The sequence below is a fragment of the Periplaneta americana genome, chromosome 16, assembly GCF_040183065.1.
Source record: "Periplaneta americana isolate PAMFEO1 chromosome 16, P.americana_PAMFEO1_priV1, whole genome shotgun sequence".
Taxonomy (NCBI): Eukaryota; Metazoa; Arthropoda; class Insecta; order Blattodea; family Blattidae; genus Periplaneta; species Periplaneta americana.
Genome location: NC_091132.1, coordinates 163,380,080 through 163,402,825, shown reverse-complemented (window position 1 = coordinate 163,402,825; position 22,746 = coordinate 163,380,080). Strand labels below are relative to the sequence as shown.

Here is a 22,746-nt window from a genome sequence, read left to right as displayed (position 1 = left end):
AATTTTTTGTAAGTAGTACACTTGAATTAATTATTTTACCTGATGTAATTTCCATGTATGATCGTTCACCTCTGCGTAGGCATGTGGACGTGAGGTCACCAGTCGGATGGTCAGTCTTGGCCCTTCATGGGCTGTAGCACCATGGATTTACTTTACGTTTAGTTTCCATGTAGTCTACCACAAGAACACTCTTATCCCGAATTAGCAGGTATAGAGGAGTCTATATTGAAGGGGTGGTTGGACTGATCCATTATGTGAGGGTGTACTGCATTAAAATGGCAATATTTGTGTAGAAAAACAATTAAAATATGATACAAAATAATGGATATTAATGGATAAAATATGTAAGGAAAATATCAAAGGAAATAAACATTATTTTACATAAAATTTACTTTGTCATACGTTAAAAGTGTTAAAATTGTTAAAAAAAAGGTATTTACCTTCGACAGACGGCCCATTTCGACGCTATGTGTCGTCGTCTTCAGTGTCTCTTGAGCCACTGGTGATCTTGACTCTGTGATGTGCATTTGTCGATGGTAGGGGTGGGGGTGTGTTGCTCCTATGGTGGGGGTTGGCTGTTTGCATGTCATGATGTATTATGACGTCAAATAATGTGTGTGTATCGAACTGTAGTTGTGTGTTAAGTATATATTGTGGGTATGCTATTGTATTCTTATATATTTCGTACTGTTCTAGGATGTTTAACTGTGAACTTTTTGGTGTGAAGTGTAAAATTTCCATATCTGTTTCTATATTATTGTAGTCATGATTATTGTTGATAATGTGATCTGAATAATTTGATGTGATGTAAGGTTTGGTTATAGATTTAATATGTTCATTATATCTTGTATGAAAGGATCTTCCTGTCTGTCCTATGTAAAAATGTGGGCAACTATTAAATTTTAATTTGTTAACTCCAGTTGAATTATACTTATTTGAATGTTTAGTGTGGTTATTTAAGTATTTCTGTGTTGTATTATTTGTTTTGTATGCAATTTTGTACTTTAGTTTTCTGAATGAAGTTGCAATTTTGTGGGTATTGGTATTGTGATATGTTAATGTTATGTATTTATTCTCGCGTGCTGTTTGTGTTGGTTTGTTCTGTTTTTGTTTTGCCATTTTTATTAGTGTGTCTATTATGTTAGGGTTGTGTCCATTGTCTTGCGCTATATATTTTATTGTGTTTAATTCTTCAGTGTAGTTGTCATTGTTCATTGGTATATTAATTAATCTGTGTGTCGTTGTACATTAATAATAAGGATTTATGGCCAAAATTAAACGAAAATGACTAAAAAATGACCAAGTAAAATAAAAGTTGCTCTTATGAGTTGAAACAGGCAAAAAATGCCCTAACAAATATGTTTTAAAACACTCAGGTTATCACATAACATATAAATACTAAAACAGCTGTGTTCTGGCTTACTAGAAAAAATTATGCAATTTCATCAAAATCCTAGCCCTACTCATGAGGATGGACATGTCTGTAGAATTCTTGTTATGAGGCACAAGAGGCAGAGAAGAGGTAAAGAACAATTTTCTTTTTCTTATCTTTTCATTCAAGTTCTTCTCCAGTTCTGTTTCGTAGTGTTTTAATACAGATGCATTTTCATTCGAACCATGACCACTCTGAGTCTCGAACCAAGTGTGGTGTGAAATGTGTGTACTGTTGTTACTTTCTACCTGCAGTACTGTGAAGTTGTACAGCCACACTTGGTTACTATAAAATTTCTCCTATTGGTAATTTAGGGAGTGGTTAGTTTTGTTCACAATCGAAATAAATATTTATTTCATGTTCTTTTGTCTCCATTATTTTCAGTTCTGACTTTGTTCTTTTCTTCTGAATCGGGAGTTGATTTAATTCTCAGCAAGAACTCTGCACATGCAGAGCATGTATCCGAGCGAGGATTTTCAAAGCCAAGATTAAAATGTTTGTAGATAACTGATTTGTATCTTGAGAGAGAACAGGGAAATGGCCATGGCGAACATCTTCATCACATCTTCTCCACATCAACTTAATACTTAGTTCCAGCGGCAGGTAAATGCGATAGGAATCCCATCGAGAATAATGAACTTCGCTACATTTGTATTTTAATATATTCCCATAATAAGTTCGGTTTGCTCTTCATGTCTTTCCTTTATTCTTCGACCTCCGCGACTTTCTACTGGCATCTCTTTGGAGGTAAAATTTGTTTTCGCTAAACATAGTAATGTTCTCTTTGGCACACTCAAAATGCTTGCAAAAGTGACAGCACATACAACCACAGATTCGCTATTTTCCTTCTACACATGATATACAAGATGGGGCATGGGAACCAAGTATTTTTTGGAATGGCTTGTACTCAGTCATTATGAAAGGGAGAGACGTGCGTCATTTGACAGTCCATTCCGTGGCTCATAGCATTTCATCTGCAGTCAGCATCATGGAGCAGTGGACGCATGTTTTCGTATGATTGTTTTGTTAGATATGGCGTGAGTTTTGCTACAGATTCAATATTAATCGCAATGATTCTGTTCCCGTGCGTGACACAATCTTATATTGGGCGCAATACTGAAGAATAAACCACCTGGCCCCCAACGCAGAGTGCGTACTCCAGAGAAATTTGAGTTAGACAAGCGATACTGTGCAGCCCAGGCCACTCTGCTCGAAGACATTCAGCTGCACTTGGACTCAGCAGTCGTACGGTAAGACGGATTTTGCATGACGATTTACATTTACACCAAAACAAGATGACTGGTTGTTTAGAAAGTCAATGTAAGGGATTACCCCAACGATGAATTTCGCACAGGAAATGCTTGCACTCAACGAGAAGTATGAAAACATGATGGTTGAAATGAGTGATGAAGCCCATTTCCACTTTAATGTAGCCGTTAACAGACAAAATTTCGGTATTGGGCTGCTGAAAATCCGCGACACTTACACGAAAAACCTAAAGTAACAGTTTGGTGCGTGGTGGGACAGTTTCGCGTCATCGGTTCCTACGTTTTTCAAGAAAATGGGGTTACAGTTACTGTAAACGTTTCTGGTTTCAGCAGGATGGGGCCATGGCGCAAACTGCCAGAGCTTCAATGGCAGTTCTTTGCCCGTGTTTCCCAATCGTCTCATTTCGAGATTTGGTGATGTTTCTTGGCCCCCTCGGTCCCCTGACCTGTCCACATGTGATTTTTTTTCTATGGGGGTAGCTAAAGGCAAGTGTTTACGAGGATAAGCCCAGAATATTATAGGAATTAAAGGACACGATACGTCAACATATCACTCAAATCAACAGAGATCTCCTGGAAAGAGTAGAGTTCAATTTTCGTCAGCGCTTTCAACAATGCGTCAACGCAGACTGACATCACATGCCAGATGTAATTTTCCGCTCATAAATGAAATGGTATGTTCTCACAAATGTTGTTCTACCAATTAATTGTGTTGAAAACAAAAACTATTTTATGATTGTTTTAAAAACACTTGGTTCCTATGCCCCACCCTGTACTACAGATACCGATACATATCTCTTATTTCTCACTTCTTCAGGCTCTACTGTCCTCCTTGCAGGTTTTATTATTGTCAAATGTTTAAGGAAAAATGTATACTGTTTAATCTTAGAGTCATTTTAAATTTGTGTCTAAAATTAACTAAGTCATTTAGTGACAAATCAGCCGCTGAGCAGTTACTACCTTTATTTTGATCTTCAGCATGCATATAGCCTATAAACCATGCAAACTTACTATATTGAGTTCTGTATCTAGATCATCGTATTTCAAATGTTTCTGCACAGATGATGTTTCCCTGCAACTCTTAAGACCTTGTTCAACTTCTTGGACAGGAGACATGTAATCAGACATCTCGCTTTATATAAAGTTTATTTTAATTCACACAAACATGAAGATATAGCTTATTAACGTCTGATGTACTGCCAAAAAATGTACCAACCAGCAATGACAGTAGTCTGCACCTGATGAAATAAATTAATTGGAAACGGCCAAATCATTCTTCCAAATATTCGCATAATAATTTACCATTCTTATCTGAGAAAATAGGTAAATTTAATGGAAGTTTTTACGTCAAAAGAAATGCTGCGTAGATATTCAGTTTTATTGAAACTCATTGGCAGTAGATGTTAAGTTCTGTGAAAGGCCAGCAGTTACCGACATTTTACGCCGGTAGATATTAAGTTTAACTAAATTTCGGCTATACCAATGAATTCTGCGGGTGCTAATACATAAGGATACACCAATATCTCAAACTTCAAAATTTCTATAGATGTTCAGTTTTGTGAAAACGCCCGAGAATTGTAGCATACTTACGCACAATTAACATCAAATATTTCCAAAAGTATTAAACATATGACTGTATTTTTATATAATAGAACTGAATTCATTAGTTTGTCATTAAACTTATAACAGTTAATAAGGCAAATAGATCTCGAATCAATTAACTTTGTATTGCACAGTGAACTCATATGATATGACTGCGTTACTACACTTACCCACTATCAATTGTGTTACTATACGTATATGAAATCGAATCACTACTCTACTTCATTTAGTATTCTATTAATGTTAGTAGGTATGTTTCACTATCGCTTTTATATTAAGATAATTCTTCGAACTTGTAATGTAATGTGCGGACATATGTGATGTCATATAGGCCTATTACGTCATCCGTCTTATTTTTCGGAAAAACAGCGACTCTTCCTTGGATAGTATCACTGTTATCTAAGATGGCGGTAAAAGTACCCAATCCAATACTTAGGCCTACTTAATTCTCAAATTTGTCATTGAACACTCCATACGCACTCGTATTTGCGATAATCTTCCATAAAGCTAATCGTACTTGCAGATATTTTCAGTTCAAGAGGTCCAACATCACCAATGAAAAACATTTTCAGTTTATTCTCGGCCATCTAAAACAATCAGCTGCTCGCTACAAGCTGCTATTGAAGAAAATACGCACAGGATACCCAGCGGCGTTGCTAGGTTTCAATTGCCGCATGCGCTATCATTTTTATTCGAAAAAAATATGCACAATTGAATGCGTTTAATTTCCTCTTGCATTCGTTATTTGAATGGTTAAAGGGGAAGGTAAAGTTGAAGCGTGTATATGCAGTCTACTACAGAGTCTAGTATATACAGTCACGAAGCTCAATACGTAGGGAATGTGCATCCATAAATAGTTGCTAACCAGTAGGATCGTTACTATCGCCTCATCACAGACAATATGAAATAGTGCCAGCACAGTCTATTGTTCCTAGTACTCTTAACAACTCAAGCTTCGTGTTTGTATATACTAGACTGTGCTATTACCTCATCCGTCATATTGATTGGGAATACAGTGACTCTTCTTGGATTTTACCTTATTATATATATATATATATATATATATATATATATATATATATATAGTGAACATATTCTATTTCGATTATGAAAGGTGAAGTAATTAAAATTTCTCCGCAGTATGTCAGAACTGGCTCTATAAACATTGACTTGCTCATTACTGGTGGAATCAAAACAACTCCAATAGATTCTATGAGATTCCTCACTAATATTAACAGCATCAAAATGACAATAGAAGAAAAAGCACTGATTCAATTTAAAAAACTTATCAGATTACAAGGAAACAATTGGGATGCATACAGTCCTCTCTGTATATTGAAAACTCAAAAAAGTTTCATATCCATTCTTCAAGAATTAAAACAGAAAATCAATATCCCGAATTTAAAAGAAAACTTACAAATTAAACCAAACCCTTTAACTATATTAAATATAGAATATAATCTAAATTTAACAGAAGAAATACTGAAATCAGAAGTAAACACTGAAATAATGAAACAATTGTCTTTAGAGACAATTAATATTAGGTACCCTCCACAAAACTGGCTTCATTTATATACTGACGGATCCTTGATCTCCAGAGAACAAGGTGTCGGTGCAGGTGTTACGTGCTGTCTCATCTCACTTTATAGATCTCTTGGGTATGGAATAACAAGTTTTGATGGAGAAATCACTGCAAAAAGTGAAAGTCTCAGGAATCTTCTCTGCCACATCAATAAATTTAAGAATGCGGTTATATTGTCAGACTCCAAAGCAGCTATTCTATCAATAGTCTCTAAACACACACCTTCATCTCAAACAGCAGAAATAACTAAAATGCTCTCTCAATTAATATCCCTCAATAAAAGAATTGTATTCCAATGGATACCATCCCATTGTGGAATCCTGGGAAACGAGAATGCGGATACTTTAGCAAAGAAGGGCAGCACTGCTACTTACAGACCTGTTACTAAATCTACATATTACTCTGTGAAAAGATTTATTAAATCTACATACTTAGACTTCAGCAAACAAAATTTGATAACACAATCTCAAGGGAAAAGATGGAACTCCCGCCATCATAAACCACAGTTAATTCCCGATTTACCACGAAAATCGTCTGTAGCTGCATTTAGATTGGCAACAGGCCATGATTGTTTGGCCAAACACCTGCATAGAATTGGAATATATCAGTCCCCTAACTGCCCGGCGTGCAACTCAAACCAAGAAATGGATTCGGGACACCTCAAAATCTGTGCTTCAGTGGCTGACCATGATAATATCTTTGAAAAATATTGGAGTGCAAGAGGTCAAATGACTTTATTGTCAAACACCTGGCATTAGAAAACAACATATATATATATATATATATATATATATATATATATAAATATATAGATAATGACGTTCAATATAGCGCACCGTGTAGACACAAAATATGCATGCATCTCAATTCAACCTGCTTTTTCAACTTCATTCTTTCACTATTTTCCTCAGATTATATGCGTACAAGAGCAGAAAATTGAACTGTGTAGATACACCTTACCACCCCCAAGAATCATTATGCTCGTTTGTTTGTGTCTCCTGAGTAGATGTGGAATTATTATTCCAGTTACTACTAAGTATATCCAAATGGCTGACATATTGAATTGTCAATTTAAATTTCCTGTTTTTTTTTTTCTTTTCTTTTTCAGCCGTGATGGACGTAATCAAGATGCAATGTGAGACCGACCCTCTACCATTAGAAAGAAAGATTAACACAGATATAGAAGAGCAGAAACTCCAGGTATGCCATATTGAGAGTGACTACTACGTGCTATTTATTTTCTAAATTCGTCGTTTATAACAACTTAGCTTATCATGTGGGCGTAAAAAATACATCCTACTATGACTGGGTGCGAGAGATCATTGTATAATTACTATGATTTGTGTGTTGCAGGAGGGAAATGTATCATATCTGCAAGTGACTGGAATAAAGACAGAATGTATTGACCACAGCAGTGATGTAAAATCTGAGATGACATTTGATAAAACTCATGTGCCAATTGACCTTTCCTTCGTCAAAAATGAAGTCGAGGTGAGTGCAGTTTATGACGTTTTTTCTTAATTGCCTGATGTGGCTGCTACATTCAGGTGACCAGGGGATATGATTGATGCTTTCATGCTGTCCATTTCAACATCCTACATATTTCGTGATTCTTTTCCGCCCATGTTTTATCACAAAAACTGCTATGCTTAACGCATACAAAATGATATACATGTTGATGATTTGATCCCCACTGATTTTATTTTTACCATGCTTCCTTTCATTTAATTGACAGTCCAGTACGGAATGTGGGCCACTCTGAGTTACTCCAATAGTAGTTGACTAAAGTTGTACTTTGCACCTGGTTTAGAAAATAATCTGAATTGTATTTTTATTTTTTCTTTTCAATGTTTCTTTTTAAATTGTTTATTTGCCAAACTTCACATATTTGATGCCAATTTCTTCGTACCATTTGTTTATAATTACGCAATAAGTTCATAAAACAAAGAATGCTTTAGAGATCCTTTCTTCATCCACCTCCGTTCTGCAATACATAGTTTCCTCACACTGACTTACATGGAGAGGAAGAATTAATCGTGTCTTCACGCTGAACCCTTCTATAAACCAACGGAGAGATTTTTGAACACTAAAATTAATCTAGACGATGCTTTTCGGTAAAATCCAAGATTCAGTCGCAGCTCTTCCAGACGAATTGGAGATCGATGACGCAATATGTGACGTCACGCACGATGATAATACTTGAAAAAATGAATGAAATGGAGGACTCACGCCCCCAAAACCCTCACTACCCCCACTTATTTTTCTTTCACCCTATGCTATTTCACTGTTCACACTTCCTCAAATATTTTTCTGTATTTGACCGTCTACTTACTTTATTCTAAAAAACTGCTTCTTCTGAAATTGGAATACATCACTTATCTTTGAATAACGCGAGATTAGATTCTAGAACTCTTCGTTCATTGAACCACCATTATAGTCATTAACGCTACGAATTCGTTGAAGAACTTACTTACTTACTGACTGGCTTTTAAGGAACCCGAGGTTCATTACCGCCCTCACATAAGCCCGCCATTGGTCCCTATCCTGAGCAAGATTGATCCAGTCCCTACCATCATATGCCACCCCCCCCCCTCAAATCCATTTTAATATTATCTTCCCATCTACATCTCGGTCTCCCCAAAGGTCTATTTCCATCCGGCCTCCCAACTAAAACACTATGCATTTCTGGATTCGCCGATACGTGCTACATGTCCAGCCCATCTCAAACGTCTGGATTTAATGTTCCTAATTATGTCAGGTATTCTGCGAAGGATCTATGTTCCAACATTTGAGGAAGGTCTCCGGAGGAGGAGATGCAACTATGAATTATATAGACTTCTAGGAGAGCCAAATATAATCAATATAGTTAAAACTAGCAGGTTGAGGTGGGCAGGACATGTAATACGCATGGACCCAAGTGAACCTTGCAAAAAAATTGTAATAACAAATCCCGGAGGTCAGAGAAGACGAGGTCGACCGCACTTGCGGTGGATTGATGGAGTGGAAGAGGATGCCAGAAAGTTGGGGTGCAAGAATTGGAAGGCTGCTACACAAGATAGAGATGGATGGCGACAATTACTAAGGGAGGCCCAGGCCCACCAAGGGCTGTGGCGCCAATAATGATGATGATGATGATGAATTATGTCAGGTGAAGAATACAATGCGCGCAGCTCTGCCTTGTGTAACTCTCTCCATTCTCCTGTAACTTCATCCCTCTTAGCCTGAAATATTTTCCTAAGAACCTTATTCTCAAACACCCTTAATCCCTGTTCCTCTCTCAAAGTGAGAGTCCAAGTTTCACAGCCTTACAGAACAACATGTAATATGACTGTTTTATAAATTCTAACTTTCAGAATTTTTGACAGCAGACTAGATGACAAAAGCTTCTCAACCGAATAATAGCAGGCATTTCCCATATTTATTCTGCGTTTAATTTCCTCCCAAGTGTCATTTATATTTGTTACTGTTGCTCGAAGATGTTTGAATTTTTCCACCTCTTCGAAGGATAAATCTCCAGTTTTTATAGTTCAATTTCGTACAATATTCTGGTCACGAGACATAGTCATATACTTAGTCTTTTCGGGATTTACTTCCAAACCTATCTCGTTGAAGAACAAACGTTTAAATATTATACTCAGATACAAATAACGTGAAATACTTCCAGAGGCATTAAATATATCAGTTCATTATTATGTAACTCAATTGAATTCATAAGTTTACTATTAACCTAATTATATTAACTTAGCAAGTAAATTACATATTAGCCAGTAAGCTAATATGATATATATCCAATAGATCGTGTTACTCCACTTATCTACTATCAATTGTCTTATTTACGTATATTAGATCGATTAACTACACTAATCCCTTTAAACTAAAGACATTAATATTCTAGTAATCCTAGGATGGCTAGTGCATCACGAAAGAACTTTAACTTTTGCGAATTATGTAAACCATCGACACAGATAACGAAAGTATTGTGAATTGAAGCATTTAACAAGGATTATTAGGTTACCAGATAAAACACTAAAAACCGACGATCTATTTACTGTATATTTGAGTTCCTATACCGCCATTCCTAGACTGCATATGGAAGAACACAAGCTCATCAAATGTTTTTTTCGACTTTATAAACAACATTAAAAAACATAGCTACCTTATGGACATACATCTTTAACATTCAGAATCTACACCAACACGAAACAACAACTTTCAGGTAACAATTAATATTTAATCTTTACGTAAACTTTCAGCTAAGTTAAATTACCAAGATTTTATAAAAACAATTTTTTCCTACTTGCAAAGTAATGTGATGATATACGTGACGTCATATAAGCCTCTTACGCCATCCAACTTATTGATTAGACAACGGCGACTCTTCATTGGATCCTTCCGACTCTTGATACAAATTATTTCACTACTGACACTGGAGTTGGTAGACGTGAAATCCTTGACATCAGCATTATTAATAGAGTGGACACGTTATAAAACCAGTGAAAGGTTCTTTGTGACAGACTTATGTTTTATTACATAATAATTATTTTGTATGTTTTACAGGAAGAAAATGTATTAAAACTGCACATGTCTGAAATAAAGACGGAATGTATGGATCACAGCTATGATCTGAAAGCAGAGATGACATTTGAGGAATCTCCTGTACCAGTTGACTTCTCCATCATGAAAAACGAGGTTGAGGTGAGTGCAATTTATGATGTGTGGATCGGTATTTCTCTATCTGTTACGTACTGGCTGATGTGACTGCTAAATGTACGTCACCAAGGAAAAGATTTTAGCTCTCCTCTGTCAATTCTTTGTCCTGTAGTCATTCGTGAATTTTTTCCACAGATTGATACTGAACATTTACTAAATCATATCTGTTTCGAATTTTTTAATCACTATTGATAATTCTTACATTAACCACTTCTAGTTTAATTGACAGACCAGTATAGAGTGACTTGGTGGTTGCAGAGTAAACTTTCTTTTTGGTTGGTGTAGAGAGTACAGTTAATTAGGTTTCTTTTTATTTTTCTTTCCACATTCTTTTGATAGTTGAAATCCACATCATTGACGCCTATTTCTTGTGACGTAAGTAGCTGGTAGATATGCATGAACATCACATTTCTCAATTACTTCAGAGTATTTTTGGGCTGTGCTTTGAAGATTTGTGAATTTGTCTGTGTGATAAGTTTGTCACTGGATTCTACTGTGACTACAGTTCCTAAATTACATCTCCAACATATGTTGAAGGTCAACATAGCTGAGATCTAATTAATATTGGTACAACTCAAAAGGTTAGTGTCGGTAATTAGGTGTCAGTGCAGTTATGCAGACGCCATATTCTTCCATGTTTGATTCCCTTCATCATTCGGAAATGTTCTTGAACGAATATACATGCCCACATACCGCAATGATAGTTCAGGACAGTTTTTTTCTTCAGTTTGCACGCCGTGCTTATCACTGTGTTCATATAAAGCATGACACTGGCACATCAATTCAATTTCCAGAAGAGTGATAAGCGTATACATCTTTCTGCTCATGAAAAGTTGATTACTCCTCTTGATTTATTCAGAGGTAAGTTGATTACAGTGATATTGACTTCTAGACGACTTAGAAATCCACAGATAGGGGTGGTTTGCTCCCCGCAATCGCCAAGAATCATCTGAACACAAAAATCACACTTTGACAAAATCACAATTACGTATCGCAGCGATTTTGCCGGAGCTTACACAATTGGCAGATGTAAGAGCAATATCCAACATATGCTTCAGAGTTCCTTTGCCATTTCCTTCCACTCTCCAGAAGCAACTTGACACTGTTACATGGGGAGGACCATTTAATCATTTCATCGAGTTCAGACTGCCGCCTTAAACAAATAGAAAGAATTGGGAACAGTAACTTGGAACTGGACTCTGGAAAAATAAACAGATGAAGGCCGTAAGTGAAGTAAATAAACATAATAATAGGTCGAAATATCTCCTTGAATATTCACAAGTGAGGTAATTTCTTCTATTGTTGTTTACACTGTCCAAATTACTTTTCCTCCATTTTGAAATCGTGTTGGATTTTTACTAACCTTCGTTCATTTAGTTTAGTCGTATACTTACTTAGTTACTTGCTTTTAATGAACCTGGAGGTTCATTGCCATGCTCACTTAAGCCTGCCATTGGTCCCTATCCAGTCTCTACCATCATATCCCACCTTCCTCAAATCCATTTTAATATTATCTTTCCATCTACGTCTCGGCCTCCCCAAAGGTCTTTTTCCCTCCAGCCTCCCAATTAACACTATACATTTCTGGATTCGCCCATACGTGCTACATGCCCTGCCCATCTCAAACGTCTGGATTTAATGTTCCTAATTATGTCGGGTAAAGAATACAATGCGTGCAGTTCTGTTTTGTGTAACTTTCTCCATTCTCCTGTAACTTCACCCCTCTTAGCACCAAATATTTTCTTAAGCACCTTATTTTCAAACACACTTAACCTATGTTCCTCTCTCAAAGTGAGAGTACAAGTTTCACAACAATACAGAACGACTGGTATTATAACTGTTTTTATAAATTCTAACTTGCAGATTTTTTGACAGCAGACTGGATGATAAAAGCTTCTCAGCCGAATAATAACAGGCATTTCCCATATTTATTCTGTGTTTAATTTCCTCCCAACTCTTATTTATACTCGTTACTGTTGCTCCCTCTTAAGTCGTGTGGTTGTTATAGATCCACAGATATCTGAAATAGTTTCAAACTACCTTACCAAAAATGTCCATCACCAATTTTACCGTAATAATTTCATCATTTATCAACTAGGTCTTCCTGAATCCTACTCTCACATGACCATCTCAGAATATGATTCTAGTGATTTTCTTATTTACTCTGCCAATTGACATAGTTTTCGTAATTGTTACTTAAAACGGGACATTGCTCACAAAATGACATAATATTTTGTTTTTGTGTTTGTTAAATTCATTTTCATTCTACACCAATAATGTTTGAATTGTTGACTGGATAAAGTATGATTTAAAATCTAGTCTGCTGCATTTAAGCTACCATCCATTGAATCTTGAGACTATTATTTTTCTATAGCCTTTCTTCACGTACTCTTTTGCAGGACGAGGCATGTGACATAATTAAAGAGGATAAGGAGGCCGAACTACAAGAAACGGCAGAAGAGAATGAAGTATTTACTGAAGGGTGAGTGAAGTGTGTGGGCCTTTACTTGGTTGTTGGTTTCATTGCTTTATTTAAACAATACTGACGAAGAATAGGAATTACTGATTAGTTTCAACATGATTGTTGTTCAAATGAAGGACTCATTATCCTGAATTGCCATGTTCACCCGTAAATCTGTCTGTATGTCTTTCTTTGTGTTTGTCTGTCTGTATGTCTGCCTCTCCTTATCTGTTTCTCTGTATCGTTTTTTGTCTGTGAATCTATTCGTCCATTTATACTTTCGTGTGATGGTCTGTCTATGTATCCATCCTTCCCTCTACCCATCCATATGAACTTCTTTGTAACCGATTTGTTCTCATTTTTCCATTTCCAGTGTCCAAACCTTAGAAGTGGATGACAATAATGTCATCCCCCATATCTTAACTTGAAGTTTTCATTATTTTACATCCTTATATAACGATTCAGTTCCTGGAGCAGGTGCAACTTGTAAGCTATTTCTCAGTGATTGTCATACAGGACAGTGAAGATGAAACTGTCATGGAGAATTCCACACAAGAAAAGCAGCTGCGTAAATTCTTACTTACAGATGGCTTTTAAGAAACACGCAGGTTCATTGCCGCCCTCACATAAGCCCCGCTATCAGTCGCTATCCTGTGCAAGATTAATCCACTCTCTATCATCATATCCCACCTCCCTCAAATCCATTTTAACATTAACAACCCATCTACGTCTGGGCCTACCCAAAGGTCCATTTTCACCTGGTCTCCCAACTAACACTCTATATGCGTATCTGGATTCGCCCATACGTCCTTCATACCCTGCCCATCTCAAACGTCTGGATTTAATATTCCTAATTAAGTCAGGTGAAGAATACAATGCGTGCAGTTCTGCATTGTGTGACTTTCTCCATTCTCCTCTAACTTCATCCCTCTTAGCCCCAAATATTTTCTTAAGAACCTTATTCTCAAATATCCTTAATCTCTGTTCCTCTCTCAAAGTGAGAGTCCAACTTTCAGAACAACCGGTAACATAACTGTTTTTATAAATTCTAACTTTCAGATTTTTTGACAACAGAATAGATGACAAAAGCTTCTGAAATGAATAATAACAGGCATTTTCCATATTTATTCTGCGTTTAATTTTCTCCCAAGTGTCATTTATATTTGTTACTGTTGAATTTTTCCACGTCTTCGAAGGATAAATCTCCGATTTTTATATTTCCATTTCGTACAATATTCTGCTCACGAAACATAACCATATACTTCGTCTTTTCGGGATTTACTTTCAAATCTATCGCTTTACTTGCTTCAAGTAAAATTTCCGTGTTTTCACTAATCATTTTTGGATTTTTTGCAAACATAATCACGTCATAATGCGTGAGCATTTATAACTACGATATCGCTCCATTTACCCTTAAGTACTCTAAGTGATGACCTGTCACTGATAATTTCGACCTTTTTTACTGCTGATTTTCTCTAATAAAGATTCCTGTTCTTAGTTGGTGATTATTTTTTCCTTCCTCATAATAGTAGTCTCCTATTTGTGATATGCCATTCCCATCTTACCTAACATATATATATATATATATATATATATATATATATATATATATATATATCTGTGGTTGCCATTCATCACGAAATTGTGACGTAATAGAAATGCAACCCGCACACCACTATCGCAGGGAGAGGGGTGGAGTGGGTATCTCCTCAGGTAATGCAGTGAAAAACAGTGCTGAGACGGACTGTGACCAAAAAACAAAAGCAATGTAATATTCTTTTACTTATTCACTACACACACTTTTTTTCCGTATTACCTTTTATCCTCCTATTCATTATTTTTGTATTATTAATAAAATAAAATATGTTTTCTTATTTACCATAAAAAGAACGTGTACTTTACATCACCAGATGTTTGAAATTAGAAAAACGTACCAGGCTGGTCACAAAATTGTAAACTACACTACTTAAGAAAAAAGTCAAAGTGTTTCATCCCGATTAAGACATAGAAGCCATTACTTTTTATTATTTGTTTATTAATTAAATATTCTAATTATGTTGCATACGTCGAAAAAAACGTCGAAATATGTTACTCCGATTAAGACATAGAAGCCGAAACTTTTTATTGTTCGTTTATTAACAAAATATTCGATTTACAGGTTAGGACGTGGTAGTCTTTATATGAAGAAGAATAATGGCAACATACATTGTTCTTTTATGCTTCATTTAACATTTTACAACAAATTAACTATCTCATATTTTTGTCTGCACACAAAAAGAAATACTTTTGCTCCCATCCTCCTATAAATATTAAATTTTCTGTTTTGGAAAAGACATCGAAACATTTTATCCTACATACTTGTGTACGTCTGCTGCTGATAAATGTCTAATCTTATATCGAAGAGAAGGCTGTAAACAGACGGTGGGGGTATGATGCCATGGTTACGCTTGAGTGGAGACAGGGGCATGTGTCGCAATGGCTGATATATATTCTATATTTAGCTAGATCTTTTGCTACTAATGTTGCCCCTTTTGTTCTATAAGGACTAGTTACGTTCCAAGTGCCAAATCTCATAACCTTATTCCTTTGCTGTGTTCGTGCCAGAGAATCAGTCCCATTCCGAAGCTTATTGTAGGGATTCGTAACAAGCTGTTTTTTTTACGGTGAAGGGATGTTAGTCCTTCGCCTAACCCCCTAGCTGGAGAACCACCCCTTATCAGCTTAATATGTTCACAGCTACCTTCTATAACTGTATGCTGTCTCCTTTATTTACAACCTGAGGACGTGCCATGCCATGGAGATATCTGCGTAAATTCTATTAATCGAAATACATGTTTACTGAAATAGCAGTTCTGTGAGGTTGAGTTATTTTCCGTAGTTTTCCTATCAACCCATTCATTGGAGTGCTGGACTCTGGACTCATCTTGCTAGCATTTACATCTTCATATCATTCAGATGCACATATGAGACTTAAGTCATATATAGACGCATACTTTCACTTATTTACTGACTGAGTATAATATATTTGTGTTGGATGTAGTTGTCTTTTGGTGATTTATTCTTCTCTAGTCTTCTTGTTCGACCTAAGACCACATTTTCTTCACAGCATTGGAGTTCCACCATCCAGCGACACTATTACAGAAGATGAATGCCTGGTAACACGTGAGAAGACATTCAAATGTGATGTTTGTGGGAAGTGTTTTTTCGATACGATAGAACTCGAAAGACATTCTGTTCTACACGAACCGAAGGGACCGTTGGTGTCCGATGTTTGTGGAAATTATTGTTTGCAGGTGGATGTTCTCAAAAGAGACGCTTGCGTACACAGAGACAAGTCATTCAGTTCTGATATGTGTAAAAAGAAATTTTCGGAAACTATACGTATCACAGGTAAAAAATCATTCAGTTGTGATGTATGTGGAAAGATATTTTTGAACTCTTATACACTGAAAAATCATGCCAGAGTACATTCAGGCGAGAAGCCTTTCAGTTGTGATATATGTGGAAAGAAATTCTCGCGTACCTGTAATTTAAGAAAGCATACACTCGTACACACAGGGGAGAAGTCATTCAGTTGTGATATATGTGGAAGGAAATTTTTGGATTCTAGTACTCTAAAAAAGCATACACTCGTACACACAGGGGAGAAGGCATTCAGTTGTTATATATGTGAAAAGAAGTTTTCGCTACCTGGTAGTCTGAAAAGACATATCCTCGTACACACAGGGCAGAAGGCATTCAGTTGTGATATATGTGGAAAGAAATTTGCGCTTTCTAGTAATTTGAAAAAACATACACGCGTACACACAGGGGAGAAGCCTTTCGGCTGTGATATATGTGGAAGGAAATTTTCGGATTCTAGTACTCTAAAGCAGCATGCACTTTTACACACAGGGGAGAAGGCTGTCAGTTGTGATATATGTGGAAAGAAATTTTGGCGAACTAGTATTTTAAAGAAGCACGCACTCGTACACACGGGGGAGAAGGCATTCATTTGTAATATTTGTGGAAAGAAATTTTCGCTCCTTGGTAATCTGAAGAGACATGCACTCCTACATACAGTGGAGAAGGCATTTACTTGTGACTTGGATCGAGAGATATTTTCGGAATCTGGTAGTCTACAACAGCATCTCGTAGACACAAGGGAGAACTTAACTCACGATAATTGTGGGATGCCTTTCTTTTGTTCATAAGATGTGAAAAGCAAGTAACTGGATACGCTGTTGATAATCGATGTGACTGTGATGTTTGTGGTGAAGTTTTTGCATTTCGCGAGATATGAAAGACTTGTTGACACATTCCACTAGCCATTCAAGTGCGGTTACCAGTGCTATTTTTTTATTTTTATTTTATTGGGTTATTTTACGACGCTGTATCAGCATCTATATTATTTAGCGTCTGAATGATATGAAGGTGATAATGCCGGTGGAAAGAGTCCAGGTTCCAGCACCGAAAGTTACGCAGCATTTGCTCGTATTGTGTTGAGGGAAAACCCCAGAAAAAACCTCAACCAGATAACTTGCCCCGACCGGGATTCGAACCCGGACCACCTGGTTTCGTGGCCAGACGCGCTGACCATTACTCCACAGGTGTGGACCCAGTGCTATCGAAAGACATGTACTCTTAATTGTGCCGCACAAAGTCATGGTTTTTGTATCATTTGTCTTGTACATTTTGAAGTTTTAATCCAAGATGGAACCCTATTGGAACCCCAGACGTTGACTTCACGACATCTTAGGTGACTTATGGAAAATGTCATTGCCCAAAAAAAAAAAAAAGAGCTGTCATACTTCCGCGATAAACCCAGGTGGCTCTTAACGAAAATTGGCGCTGCTTTTCAAAATCCCCTTAAAAGGCTCCTATCTCGTCAGATTAAAAAGATATAAGCATATTAAAATCTGACACCAACTGTGTGGCTCAGTCGCTTAAGGTGCTTGCCTCGTGGTGTGAAGTTGCGTTCGGGCACGGGTTCGATCCCTGCTTGAGCTGATTACCCGGTTGGGATTTTTGCGAGGTTTTCCCCAACCGTAATGTGAATGCAAGGTAATCTCTGGCGAATCCTCGGCCTCTTCTCGCCAAATATCTTCTCGTTATCACCAGTCTCATCGACGCTAAATAACCTAGTAGTTGATACAGAGTCGTTAAATAACCAACTAAAATAAAAATAAAATCTGACATACACTGTTTGGTATAAAATATTATATTAAATTAATTGTGGGGCTTGGAACAAAAAGCAGAAGTGACGGAAACCTAGTTTTGAGGAAATTGCAGTTAAAGTTCTATTTATTTTATTTTTTATTTTAGTAGGTTATTTTACGACGCTTTATCAACAGCTTTGGTTATTTAGCGTCTGAATGAGATGAAGGTGATAATGCCGGTGAAATGAGTCCGGGGTCCAGCACCGAAAGTTACCCAGCATTTGCTCATATTGGGTTGAGGGAAAACCCCGGAAAAAACCTCAACCAGGTAACTTGTCCCGACCGGGAATCGAACCCGGGCCACCTGGTTTCGCGGCTAGACGTGCTAACCGTTACTCCACAGGCGTGGACTTAAAGTTCTACATGCAATGGAATATTATACACTAGTTTGGTGAAGTGATGCCCATATAGCAGCACTGCACAGTGTGATCACTTGCCTGATTTTATCCCAAAGAAACATTCTTTTGGGCTATCACAACACGCAATTACCTCATTTTTTTAACAATGTCACTTACCTGCTTTTTGTTCTAAGCCCCTCTTATGATATAATGATGTGACAAAGACTTGGTTAGATGGTGGAAGAAATAACACATTTTATCTTTACATTTTGTAAGTATGTAAAGCCGTGTCTCAAAGCTACATTTTCAGCTGAAGTGAACTAGATTTTTGACTAAATAGCCGGATTTGACGTCAGAAGTTACGATCCAAAGCTACGTAGTGCATAGCAATCAAGTCCGTAGTAGTAGTAAACGAAAATGCTTGTTTGATTGTTGACTTGTTCACTAAAAAAAAACATGGATACCTCATTAGCAATTGGGGTTATGGAATCTGAAAATGGTTTGGAAGTGAAATAATATAAATATAATGTAGAATAACACTTTAACTTTGAACACTGACATTGTTAGATTCATCTGTACAAGGTTTTACACATTATTATAATATATTAAGTCCTTATCTTTTCCACATAACTCGTAATGAAACTGCATTAGCACACTGCCTTCTTAATTCAGTGCCGCACCGTAATGTCATGGTTTTTAGAAAAATAGTTTATAAAGAATGCCATGTTTCAAGCATACATGTCCAAAGCTCCCTAGTGTGTAGTTTACAAGTCACCTAGTTGCTAGTCACTAGTGCGTAGTATGGACTTTAGCTTTGAGACACGGCCTAAGTATTCGTGTAGCACAAGGGTAGCCAACATATGACACGCGTTACCATTTGGCAAGCGAACTGATTTTCGATGTGGGATTTCTGAAGTATCTAAAAATTATGTGACGAGATGTGACATTTTAGGCATTTTTTTCAGAATCTACACTTGAAAATGGACTAAAAACATGTATTATTTTCAAGGAGATAAATTTCATGTTGGGTATTGTAATCATTGCTGATGTAAAGAATTTATCGTTACTGAAGTGATATTTCTTATAATGAAATAGGTGGGGAAGGAACGAGAACATTGTGAAAAAACGAGTTGTTGAAGGGAACATTGTTAGTCACATTACAACGCTGACGACAATATGTATCAGAGGAACAGCACATCTCAATGTTGATTAGTGTAATATGTTACTAGTGAGCGATGTATGCAATGGAGGTGGACAGGAAGTCGCCACTCTTCTTTTGGAAAACAATATGAAAGGTGTAAGGGAAAGGTTGTGCGCGTGCGTGTAACATAGGAACTGTCAAAAATGTAATGGAAGAAGAATCTGATAGCAATATTAGTGAAATAAATGGAAAATTAATAGAAACAGCAAATCCTCCAAATCACCAAGTATCAGATGTCCTGTATAAATAGTGTAGGAGAAGTCTGGTAGAAATTTATAAAAGTCGAAAACATACATATCACTTTTAAGCTAGATACAAGAACAGAAGTAAATATGATTTCTTTTGGAACAGTTACAATCAGTAGATCTAAGTACGAGACAGTAATTTCAAGAAAACTGGTATTATCTCATGAATGTGTGGACTTTTCTAGCCCAATTCAGTCGATTTTGTAAGTTTAAAGTTTCTAGTAAATAATAGGGTAAAAATTTGTATTTGTAACAACGAAAAGACTGGCGTTAGTGGGGACTGTTTCATGAACACAATTGCAGCTGACACAAAGAGCAATTGTATTTTGTTTTCAAGATGTAAAATCTGTTTGAGATGAAAAGGAAAATTTTAATAAACAAAGCTGTGTTTTTACGATTGCGTACCTTGATACATAATGTAAAATTCAGTTGGAACTTGGATTCTTTTCGCCATCATGAAATCACGTATCATCACCGTGCATATAATAGTCCAGGTTAAGTTCACGGTGCAGTGGGCTGTATTTGTACAAGAGTGCGGCCATTCGACCACACAATTATGCACAAGATAAGAGTGGTAAGCACAATAACACTCAGGCTGCAGTGCAAGCCTTCAGGTTTCTCCTCTGTACAAGAGAAAAATAAGAAGATATAGAAAGTATATTGTGCATATATTATAAACGACCAAATAATTATGAAGTTATTGAGATAATGGGTACAAGTTATATATTATTTACAACTAGAAGAAATAAGTTTCCAGGTAAGGCGAAAACATTATTTACCAAAATTTCGAAGAAATCTGACATATCTAGAGTCGTTTAATATCTAAACCTGAGTCAAAGTCTATATTTCAAATATTTTTCGACATTTCTTACTAATGACTACTTACATAGTTACGGCTTTTAAGGAACCCGGACGTTCATTGCCGCCCACACATAAGGCTCCCATTGCTCCCTTTCCAGAGCATGATTAATTCAGTCCTTACATTCATATCCCACCTCCCTCAAATCCATTTTAATATTATCCTCCCATCTACGTCTCGGCCTCCCCAAAGGTCTTATTCCCTCCAGCCTCCCAACTAACACTATATGCATTTCTGGATATGCCCATACGTGCTACATGCCCTGCTTATCTCAAACGTCTGGACTTAATGTTCCTAATTATGACAGATGTAGAATACATCGCATGCAGTTGTGCGTTGTTTAACTTTCTCCATTCTCCTGTGTCTTAGCCCCAAACATTTTCCTAACATCCTTTTCTCAAACACCCTTAATTTCTCTTCCTCTTGCAAAGTGAGAGTCAGTTTTTCACAACCATACAGAACAACCGGTAATGTAACTGTTTTATAAATTATAATTTTCAGATTTTTTGACACCAGACTAGATGAAAAATGTTTCTCAACCGAATAATAACAGGCATTTCCCATATTTATTCTGCGTTTAATTTCCTCCCGAGTGTAATTTATATTAGATACTGTTGCTCCAAGTTATTTGAATTTTTCCACCTCTACGAAGGATAAATCTCCAATTTTTATATTTCCATTTCGTGTAATATTCTGGTCACGAGACATGATCATATACTTTGTATTTTCGGCATTTATATCCAAACCTATCACTTTACTTGTTACAAGTAGAATTTCCGTGTTTTCCCTAATCGTTTGTGGATTTTCTTCTAATATAATCACGTCATCCACATAGAGAAGAAGCTGATGTAACCCGTTCAATTCCAAACCCTCTCTGTTATCCTGAACATTTCTAATTGCATTTTCTAGAGCGAAGTTAATATGCAAAGGTGATAGTGCATCTCCTTTTATTTTTTTTTATTTTATTGGGTTATTTTACGACGCTGTATCAATATCTAGGTTATTTAGCGTCTGAATGACATGAAGGTGATAATGCCTGTGAAATAAGTCTGGGGTCCAGCACCGAAAGTTAACCCAGCATTTCCTCGTATTGGATGAGGGAAAACCTCGGGAAAAACCTCAACCAGGTAACTTGCCCCGACCGGAATTCGAACCCGGGCCACCTGGTTTCGCGGCCAGACGCGCTGACAGGTGTGGACTGCATCTCCTTGCTTTAGCCCGCAGTGAATAGGAAAAGATCAGATAGAAACTGGCCGATACTAGCTCTGCTCTAAGTTTTACCTAGAGACATTTTTAATTAATCGAATTACTTCCCTAGGAATACCAAATTCAATCAGAATATTATATAATACTTCTCTCTTAATCGAGTCATATGCCTTTTTTCAAATTTATGAATTACTAATGTACTGTACCCTTAATAATCCCATTTCTTCTCCAATATCTGTCGAATATAAAAAATCTGATCAATAGTCGATCTATTACGCCGAAAACCACACTGATGATTCCCAATAATTTTAACATGGAGTTAATCTTCTCAAAAGGATATTCGATAAAATTTTGTAGGACTTCAACTTCAACAAAAGTGATATTCCTCGAAATTTGCTACAGTTAGTTTTGTCCCCCTTCTTAAAAATTGGCATGATTATGGACTCCTTTCATCTCTCTGGTACAATTTTATTTTCCCAAATAGCAAGTACAAGCTTATAGATATCGCAAGATAATGCGATTCCATCCTATTATATTAATTCTGCTAATTACTAATAACAGTAAACATATTTGTATTGGATGTAGTTTTGTTTGTGATTTATTCTGCGTTAGTCTTTTTGCTCCAACTAAGAGCACATTTTCTT

At 36.6% G+C, this 22,746-nt stretch overlaps 1 protein-coding gene across 8 annotated transcripts in view; it reads left to right on the top strand.

Moving 5' to 3' along the window:
• Positions 1-22,746, top strand: part of LOC138691712 (zinc finger protein 665-like) — a 73,596-nt gene that overhangs the window by 6,038 nt on the left and 44,812 nt on the right. For 3 of the 8 annotated variants that reach the window (XM_069814006.1, XM_069814005.1, XM_069813997.1), the window contains exons 2-5: positions 6,993-7,084; positions 7,238-7,375; positions 10,442-10,579; positions 12,994-13,076. In XM_069814006.1, the coding sequence (XP_069670107.1) occupies positions 6,993-7,084; positions 7,238-7,375; positions 10,442-10,579; positions 12,994-13,076 (451 nt within the window). Of the gene's footprint in view, positions 1-1,848; positions 2,036-6,992; positions 7,085-7,237; positions 7,376-10,441; positions 10,580-12,993; positions 13,077-16,161; positions 22,692-22,746 lie in introns of those variants that run through there. The other 5 variants (XM_069813999.1, XM_069814004.1, XM_069814003.1 and 2 more) reach the window with 3 other exon arrangements.